The sequence below is a fragment of the Lactuca sativa genome, chromosome 8 (assembly GCF_002870075.4).
Source record: "Lactuca sativa cultivar Salinas chromosome 8, Lsat_Salinas_v11, whole genome shotgun sequence".
NCBI classification, from domain to species: domain Eukaryota; kingdom Viridiplantae; phylum Streptophyta; class Magnoliopsida; order Asterales; family Asteraceae; genus Lactuca; species Lactuca sativa.
The window spans coordinates 104,385,142-104,395,431 of record NC_056630.2 but is presented as its reverse complement, the minus strand read 5'-3'; the positions used below and the strand labels follow the sequence as shown (position 1 = coordinate 104,395,431).

Genomic DNA, 10,290 nt, shown 5'->3' with positions numbered 1-10,290 from the left:
TGGACAATCCATCCACCATCAACTTTCCCATGAAATATCCTCTTCGAAAGCTACTCTTCATTTCTTGTGTTTGTCATATATATATATATATATATATATATATATATATATATATATATATATATATATATATATATATATATATATATATATATATATATATATATATATATATATATATATATATATATATATATATATATATATATATATATATATATATATATATATATATAGCTTTCTCGTTTGACTTGGTAAACACGGTTATCATCTTTATTGGAAAACTCTTACTACAAGAATAATGTGACTGAACACGTTTCAACCAATCACCACACAAAAATTAGACTGCGACAACGTTAACGAAATTTCGTAGAGTAAACATTGAACGTCGTTTTCCCTGCGGTTGGCATTAATTGTCGCCGATTGTTGAGAACTCCACCAAGTTCTAAAGAGTTTAAACTGACTGGAATGTACAAATTCTTAAACACCAATTACTACTTCAACATGATATTCTTCAATAGTATGGAGTATATTCTCAGTGTCAAAGAAATTAAAAAAATCCATAAATTAAACATGTATCTTATCTAAACCATCATGTAAACAACTCTCTGGTTCTGTATAGTTTCTTAAATACTTTCGTTTCTAATCTTCCGACATTATGTCAAGTGATGATACTGGTGAGATCGCGGCTATTAGTGTTACCGTTTCTGTCGTCGGTAAGTACTTCCATTCTCTTAGTAGCAAAGTTCTATTAAACAATCCAGCTGTTAATAGTTTCTGTTTGCAGTTGTTGTGGTGAAGATAGCCATCATTGTATATGTATGCAATAAACGATCTAAGATGCAAACGGAGCAATTCAGAAACGACTCCCGTTTTATTCCCCTGACTATGGTTAAATTTCTGGATGACATGGAAAGAGAAAAACCCATTCGATTCACTTCTCAACAGTTAAGAATAGCAACAGAAAACTTCAGTATATTATTGGGTTCAGGTGGGTTCGGGACAGTTTACAAGGGTCTTTTCAGCAACGGCACAGCTGTCGCCGTGAAAGTACTAAACGGAACCTCCGACAAGAGAATTGAAGAGCAATTCATGGCGGAAGTAAGCACAATGGGAAGAACCCATCACTTTAATCTCGTCAGGCTTTATGGGTTTTGCTTCGAGTCAAGTTTAAGAGCTCTTGTATACGAATTTATGGTCAACGGCTCCCTGGATAATCACTTGTTTAAAGCAAGCAAAGGACCCATTATAGGGTTTGAGCAGCTCTACGAGATTGGTCTGGGAACTGCAAGAGGCATCGCTTACTTGCATGAAGAATGTCCTCAAAGAATCGTTCATTATGATATCAAACCAGGAAACATACTTTTGGATTCAAAGTTCTGTGCAAAAGTGGCGGATTTCGGTTTAGCTAAACTCTGCAACAGGGATAACACTCATATAACAATGACAGGAGGACGTGGTACTCCCGGATACGCCGCCCCCGAACTCTGGCTACCTCTCCCGGTTTCACACAAATGTGATGTTTATAGTTTCGGTATGCTACTCTTTGAGATCATCGGAAGAAGGAGGAACATGGACGTGAGACTTGCAGATAGTCAACAATGGTTTCCAATATGGGTGTGGGGGAAATACGAAAAGAAAGAGTTGAAGGATTTGATGATGGTTTGTGCGATTGAGGAGAAGGATCATGAAGCTGTTGAGAGGATGCTTAAGGTAGCACTTTGTTGCGTTCAGTATAGACCAGAGACTCGGCCGGTGATGAGCATCGTTGTGAAAATGTTGGAAGGTGCATTACCGGTGCCGGAGCCTTTAAATCCGTTTTCGTATCTGTTCTCAGGTGTTAATGAAGTTGATGATTCTTTGGCTCGATTGGCTTGGAATGATGGTGGTTCCGATTGGTCTTCGTCTGATGTTAACACCAAGTCTACTGTAGTTGCAGGTACACCTCTGATGAAGAGACATGAGATCACAATGGCATCGGAGTAATTATACAGAACTATGTATAGAAGGACAACCAAATAGATCTGGAAGAAAATAAATGCAACGTTATCTTTTGTTTTGTTATATATTGAAGGATATTTTGGATATCCAAATTAACAACTAAATCTCTCATCGTTTTGGAACCAAATGTGTGCTTGTTTTGACGTCAAAGGTGTACCTCTTTTATACTACATAAGAGCAAAATATAAAAAAGTTAAAAATGCATATGGAACTATATCATTGCTAGCTTATAAATTAAGGCTGAAAAGTGGATAATGTGACTCTCTTTTATGTAGGATGTTATAAGAAGTTATTTTTTAGTATCTGAGCAAGTGAGCATGTAAGTTGGGTCGAGATCTTCGAGCCATACCTCGTTAAACCTAAAGCTCAAGAGGGAAAAAATAAGGTGTGCCGAGCTTATAGTCATTACTGGCCCAATCATAAAATCACTAACCAGGCCTCCCGTAAATGCCTTAAACGGGCCTAGTCAAGAAAAATTTTAACCACGTTGTAAGCGAGCATAGGAAAACGCTTATAGGCCCATGCCCTTTTAACTGATTTTTGTAAATTATTCGAAAGTATTTTACTTAAAACGTTACAATCGGGCCGATAACCATAACTAGGCCTACATAACCATTCCCTTAACCATACTACAACTTTAATTAGGTATCAGGTGGTGTCTTCATTCTTTGAGGTCGAGGGTGCAAATCATGTCGTGGACATAAGTGAAAAATTAGGTGTTAGTTTAAGAGTAGATTAGATATTTGTATTTACCAGTTAAAAAAAAAAAAAAAAAAAAAAACACGTTGGATCTCTAAATGTTACAATCGACATTGAGTAATCAGTCACGGGCTTAGGCCCCGTTTGTTTACCTCTTAATTGCAAAATTAAGAGACAATGTCTTAAAAATTCAGATTCAGATCGTTTGTTTACATCTTATTTTTTACCTCTTAAAATTGTAAATGCCTCTTAATTTTTCAGATATTGAACATAGTCTGAATTTTAAAAAAAGAACGCGTTCCTATTTTGCCCTAAACCACGAGCGAACAAAACACGCCTCCTGCCCTCCTCATCTCCTCTTCCGTGCGTCTGCTTCCCTTCACCACCAAATCTCCGGCGAAGCCGCCTGAAACGATGTCGCCCACCCCAACGTCGACGCCGCTGCACCGCCGACGCCACCGCACCCGCTCCGTCTCCAACTCGTTTTTTCAGTTTGTGCCCTAAAGCAGGGTCGTTTCTCTTCTTTTGAAAATCGAAAATCGAAATCAAAATGTGTACGTTGCTCTTCTTCTGTTTCTTCCTTCTTTCCCCCCAAGTGTCGATGTTCCTCTGGATCCTGATGCACTAGCACTTGTGTTGGTTCCTGAAGAAGACGGACTTTCAATCGTCGATTAAAGCTGTTGTGTTGATTTTTCCAAAAAGAAGTAAATATACAAATGGTCATTGCACTGCACATGAGGTTCTTTACATTTTTTGAACTTAAATTTTTTTAATGTCCATGGTCAATTCTGGACCCAATGGTAATGGTGGTCAGTTTTTATCCCGTCTGCCACCGTCGGTTTGCCTGTGCCGCCTTCCATTTAATCAATTGTATACTACGCAGTCAACTTCTTATGAGAGTCGATTTATATGTTTTCTACTGGTTACTGCAGGTTTATCTTTATAGGTATAACGTGAAAAGATAAAGGTACATGAGTTCACTCATTGAAGCTCTTATGCACCCCAACTGTTTGTGAAAAGTTCTATGAGCTTCAATGGATATACTTTTTCACAATGACTTTATAATCAAATTATAAATGCCCGGTAGTTTTGGTGTGCAGGAAGTAGGTCTTTGGTTTAGAAATTGGGTAAAATACATATAAGATTGGTGGTGGTGTTTTTTTTCTCCTATAGATTGAAAGAAGTGGATTTGGAAGAATTTATGTTTAATTTGGTAATATTGTATGATGTTTATGTTTCCATGAATTGAAAGAAGTGAATTTGGAAGAGTTTATGTTTAAATTGGTTATTGTATGATTATTTGTAACTTTTATCAATTATCATTTAGCACAAAACAAAACCATACAAGGGTAAAATAGTCATTTTTATCATTCAGATAACAATTCAGATGTTTAAACCAAACAACATGTTAAAAATTTAGATCTTAAATATTCAGACCCTCTTAGAAATTCAGATCTCTTAAAAATTCAGATCTTAAAAATTAAGATCCTGTCAAACAGCCCCTTATTTTAACTCGTTATGGACCATGATTGGTCTCAAAATTCTTAACCAATTCTCATGCACACCTCTAGCACTCTAATGGAGGAGGGTGTCATTTCCTCCCAACTCACTCAACTCATTGCCACATCAGCATTTCTTTCTCCTCTCTCTTCCATCTTTCTCAACCGAGAAAATATTGAAATTCTATCTTTCCCAACCCACTTAATTTTTTATTTTAAAATAAACACAAACTAATAAAAATTATACAAAATAATTTAAAATTTGATTAAATAACATACAAAATTGATTTGGTACAAGTTTTGATGCATAATGTACAAGTGATTATTACACGAGTTGAAAATAATATATAAGTGTTAGTGAAGCCGCATATGTAACCCAATCAACTCAAAATTGTGAGGTCCCGCGGGTACCTCCCATAAAATATTGAATGGGAAACTGAGTTGGTCCTTGGACTAAAGCCTTATTGACACCTTTAACCCTAACATTATTTTTATTGTCACATTGTACCACATGTACAAACCTAACCTTAACTACACACAAACCTTAACAGCAATCTTAACCTAGAGCAATCCCTTAACCTACAATCTCAAAATAAGAATGACTCTACTGATCACCTTCATCACCAAAACCAACTTCAACAACAAGGTCACCCTCTTAGCTAGTATCTCCACTTAAAGTACACCAGATAACAATTTCATTATACAACTCCCCTGTTGGTGATGATGTACCTAGCCACTTGAAATATTCACATCCTTTTTTGGACCCTGTTAACATTTTCACCATTATAGCCTTAGATAAAAACAAACATTTACTAACTTAACGAAGAAAATTAAAAAAATTTACGTTATAGCTAGTTAGGGCAAACCTTGAAGCTTCTTCCTCAATTATCTTTAGTTCTTGAAACATAGTATTGTAGTTCATCACTATCGCCACGCTTGTTGAAAGGAGACATTTTGAAGTATTGTAGACTTGTAGTTCATCATTACAGTCACACTTAGTTGGAAATGGGATAAGGAGTAATACAAATGATTTCCTTGATTGTCATACTTCTCCAATTTCTTGTAAATTATGATTTTCGAACATGTTTATATATTATCCTACAAGGCTAATTGTGAATTTACAGGAATTTCCTATTTGATTAAAAGTTAAAATACCTGATAAATTAAAGGCTAATTGTGAATTTACAGGAATTTATATATTATCCTACATGTTTATATATTATCCAACGGACAATCCATCCAGAGTCGGCCCAAATTACCGGCGTTGTTGTCTGGTGCTCCTTTCACTTGGTGTCACCCAACGACAAGCCCAAGCCGTCTATGTAAGACGACCTTCCTTGTTTCCTTTTTAAAGCCCTAAATTAAAGGCCATTGTTGATTGTCAATCCTCGTTCCAATTTTTATACCTTAAAGACATGGTTTTTATTTACTTTTCAGTTTTTAAATGCATATGATATGTAAATCGGCTGTTTCTGTTTGTTACATTATTATAATGATATAAGTGAGGTTTATTTTAAACATATTTAATTCCAATTTTTGCTCAAAGTCTCTAAAGGCTAACTTATTCGATTGTGATTTATTTATTTATTTATTTATTTTCTGTTTTTTGGGATGTGGGTGATTGATCGCTGCCCAGGGTTTTCATAGCTCATTGATGTTTAGGATAATGGAGTTGTCCAAAGCGCATTGCTGGTGGACAATCACTTATTAGTACAATTGGCGTTTTTGTTTCATTTTTTCCATAATTGTTTTTTTTGTCTCACATGTTGGTAGCTGTTATTTAAAGCTCTCATGCTAGTTTTGACTCGGTTTTTCACTGCTGGAAATGCTCATGTGTGCAAAATTTGTGTTAATGCAGAAAACTGATGGACAACCTCTAGTGCTTGTGGGTCCAATGTTGCAAAATAATCATACAATCTTTGCTATTTTGGGTTTTATCCATAGAGTTCATTGCCTTTTTGGTGATGCAAGTGAGATTTCATTGGGGTTGATTGCTTAGATGTATATTGTTCCAGTTCTGTCTACCATTCTTCTTATCTCTAAAGGGTGTTAGGGCCTTGGTTTGTTTATCGATGCATAATATTGCAAAGTACCTTGTTGTTGTGAGTTTTGCCATCACATGTCACTTTATTTTGGTGTTGGCAGTTAGTTTTGGGCCGAGACGAAAAGCGATTGAAGGCTGCTAATTTTTGAAATGATTATGATTGTTTGATCTTTGACTGTGAATTGTCTCCTACTGTATTCGTGACTTGCTTGTGAATTACAATGTTTTTCTAGAGTTGTTTTAGCTTATCTTTTGTTTATATTGACACCTTTGTAAAACACTTTGTTTTTGGTTCATATCCTGTTGGTTTTCTAATTTCACTAAATTTCTCCGTTCTAAATTTTTTTTGATGTTTTTGCTTTAATAACACGAAAACATCTTTTTAGGTGAAATTTGCAAGTTTACTTTCTATTGAATATGGTTATTTCTTTAATAAATAAGTTGTGTAACATTGTTGTTTTAGAAAATTATGTCATTGTTTTGTGGTAGTAGTTATATGAAATAAAAATGGGTTTGTAGCATCATATTATATTTTTTCGTCCCTGTCATGAAAAACAATAGGACCGGCCTTGAACCCATCCAACACCAAAGATTAGAACTTTCCCATGTAATTTCCTCTTCGAAAGCTACTCTTCATTTATTATGTTTGTCTTATGGCTTGCTCATTTGACTTGGCAAGTCAAACGTAGTTATCATCTTTATGTGAAACGCTTATTCTTCCACAAACATTTTCTTTATCCATATTTAATTTATAGTTTGTTGACAATTATGTCCCTAATTTAAATATATAATATTTTTAAATTTTAATTATTACATAGCTTTTTTAGGTGCTGATCATGCTCATTCCTAGACACTGAATCATGCTTTCCTTCTTTATCCCACCAAGTTTCAAAGTTCATACGCGGGTATGCCGTGAAGAATAAAACACATACACACAGAATCATACGTTGTGAAGACACATATAAATCATAATCAAAGAATTCATATAATTATTTTGATATTCAGAATTAACAGATCCAATCAATTATGCCATAAAGCTGTGTGTAATCAAAGTTGTGTACAAATAAAACTATTAAAAAAGATTCAAGAATTGAATTGGGATGCCACAGAGTGGGGACGTCTTTTGTGTTCCAGAATCTTGTACTAGGAAACAGTCTTGTTGTGTATTATGTAGTTTATACATGCGTGATGATGATTAAGTAAATTAGAGAATGAGATTTATTACTACAAGAATAATATGATAGAACACATTTCAACCAATCAACAACGTTAACGAAATTTTGTTAAGTAAACACTGAACGTCATTTTCGATCATATGCGGTTGGCATTAATTGTAGCCGATTGTTGTCTACTCACCCAAGTTCCATAGACTTTAAACTGACTGCAATGTACAAATGCTTAAACACCAAGTACTACTTTAACATGATCATTATTCTATGGATTTATAGTCTCAGTGACAAATAATAAAAACAATAAATTAAACCCCTTATCTGAAACGTCCATGTAAACAAAACAACTCTTTGGTTGTGTATACATTCTTGAATCCTTAAAGGCAAAGCCTTTCGTGTTAATCTTCAAACATTATGGCCGATGGTGGTGCAGTTTTCGTTATTGTTGTTGGTAAGTTCTTCCAGTACGTACTCTCATCGTTGTGAACTTCTATTAAACAATACAGAAGTTAATTAATTAATTATTAATATTTTTTTGTTTGCAGTTGTTGTGGTGAAGATAGCAATCATTTTATGTGTATGCAATAAACTGAATCAACGATCTAAGATGCAAACGGAACCATTCCCTAACGACTCCCGTTTTATTCCGCTCGCCATGGTTAAATTCCTGGATGACATGGAAAGAGAAAAACCGATCCGGTTCACCGCTCAACAGCTAAGAATAGCCACAGAAAACTTCAGCATCTTATTGGGTTCAGGTGGGTTCGGGACAGTTTACAAGGGTCTTGTTAGCAACGGCATAGCTGTAGCTGTAAAAGTACTAAACGGAACCTCCGACAAGAGAATTGAAGAACAGTTCATGGCGGAAGTAAGCACAATGGGAAGAACCCATCACTTTAATCTCGTCAGGCTTTATGGGTTTTGCTTCGAGTCAAGTTTAAGAGCTCTTGTATACGAATTTATGGTCAACGGCTCCCTGGATAATCACTTGTTTAAAGCAAGCAAAGGACCGATTATAGGGTTTGAGCAGCTCTATGAGATTGGTCTGGGAACTGCAAGAGGCATCGCTTACTTGCATGAAGAATGTCCTCAAAGAATCGTTCATTATGATATCAAACCAGGAAACATACTTTTGGATTCAAAGTTCTGTGCAAAAGTGGCGGATTTCGGTTTAGCTAAACTCTGCAACAGGGATAACACTCATATAACCATGACCGGAGGACGTGGTACTCCGGGATACGCCGCCCCCGAACTCTGGCTACCTCTCCCGGTTTCACACAAATGTGATGTTTATAGTTTCGGTATGCTACTCTTTGAGATCATCGGAAGAAGGAGGAACATGGACGTGAGACTTGCAGATAGTCAACAATGGTTTCCAATATGGGTGTGGGGGAAATACGAAAAGAAAGAGTTGAAGGATTTGATGATGGTTTGTGCGATTGAGGAGAAGGATCATGAAGCTGTTGAGAGGATGCTTAAGGTAGCACTTTGTTGCGTTCAGTATAGACCGGACACTCGGCCGGTGATGAGCATCGTTGTGAAAATGTTGGAAGGTGCATTACCGGTGCCGGAGCCTTTAAATCCGTTTTCGTATCTGTTCTCTGGTGTTAATGAAGTCGATTATTCTTTGGCTCGATTGGCTTGGAATGATGGTGGTTCTGATTGGTCTTCGTCTGATGTTAACACCAAGTCTACTGTAGTTGCAGATACACCTCTGATGAGGAGACATGAGATCACAATGGCATCGGAGTAATTATACTGAACTATGTATAGAAGGACAGCCAAATATATCTGGAAGAAAATAAATGTAACGTTATCTTTTGTTTTGCTATATATCAACAACTAAATCTCTCATCGTTTTAGAACCAAATGTGCGCTTGTTTAATTTGACGTCAAAGGTGTACCTGTTTTATATATGAGCAAAATATAAAAAACTTAAAAATGCATATGGAACTATCTCATTTCTAGATTATAAACTGCGCAGTGCATAATGAGCATATAATTTGGGTCGAGATCGTCGAGTTATACCTCGTTAAACCTAAAGCACAAGAGGGAAAAAGATAAGGTCTGACAAGCTTTTACTGTTGGATTTAATCCAAGATTGAGCAAAGTCACGTGTTTTTCTTAAAGGGCATTTTAGTCTTTTCTTCTATTTTGATTTGGTAAAAGCCATGTTGGCTGTAGTTGTTTTAGTGGGTAGAAGTTTCGGCTTTTATAGGATGTTTTTGCTATTTATTTGCTTCCGGTTGTTATGTTGAATAAGACGTGAAATACAGAAAATTGCCCCACAAGAAAAGTTTCCCTGTTCTTCTTCCTCTGCAGTTCACAGCCACGTACAGAAAAACGTTTTGAATCTGTAATCATCTTTTGTTTTGTCTCTTTCATTTGGTATCAGAGCCTCGTTTTCAGCAGTGAGTGCCCAAGTACATGCCCCGTGATACAATGGTTTCCTCTTCTAAGAACAAAGACAAAGACGGATAGATCACTCTCAACTATCCGATGCTCACCAGAAACAATTACACAACTTGGGCAATAAAGATGAAAGTCTTTATGCAAGCACAAGGTGTCTGGGGCACTGTCGAGCCTACAGATCCGAAAGAAGCCGTTGATGTACGCACTGATAAAATGGCAATGGCAGCCATTTATCAAGGAATACCAGAAGATCTGTTGCTATCTCTGGCGGAGAAAGAATCGGCGAAGGAGGCGTGGGAAACTCTCAAGATCATGTATATGGGTGCTGAGAGAGTGAAGACAACAAATGTGCAGACTTTAAAGGCCGAGTTCGAGGCATTGAAGATGAATGAGGCAGATTCCATTGATGACTTTGCTATGAAATTGAACAACCTGGTGAATAATATCCAGGCTTTAGGAGATAAAA

At 36.3% G+C, this 10,290-nt stretch overlaps 2 protein-coding genes across 2 annotated transcripts; both read left to right on the top strand.

Moving 5' to 3' along the window:
* Positions 1–430: 430 nt before the first annotated feature.
* On the top strand, positions 431–2,144 carry LOC111909593 (G-type lectin S-receptor-like serine/threonine-protein kinase At1g34300). Its single transcript, XM_023905381.3, has 2 exons — positions 431–716; positions 788–2,144. Exons 1-2 carry the CDS (start codon positions 659–661, stop codon positions 1,984–1,986), a joined length of 1,257 nt encoding a protein of 418 aa, XP_023761149.1. The 5' UTR covers positions 431–658; the 3' UTR covers positions 1,987–2,144.
* Positions 2,145–7,678: 5,534 nt separating this feature from the next.
* On the top strand, positions 7,679–9,358 carry LOC111909594 (G-type lectin S-receptor-like serine/threonine-protein kinase At1g34300). Its single transcript, XM_023905382.3, has 2 exons — positions 7,679–7,863; positions 7,958–9,358. The coding sequence occupies exons 1-2, from the start codon at positions 7,827–7,829 to the stop codon at positions 9,163–9,165; spliced, it is 1,245 nt and encodes a 414-aa protein (XP_023761150.1). The 5' UTR covers positions 7,679–7,826; the 3' UTR covers positions 9,166–9,358.
* Positions 9,359–10,290: the final 932 nt, after the last annotated feature.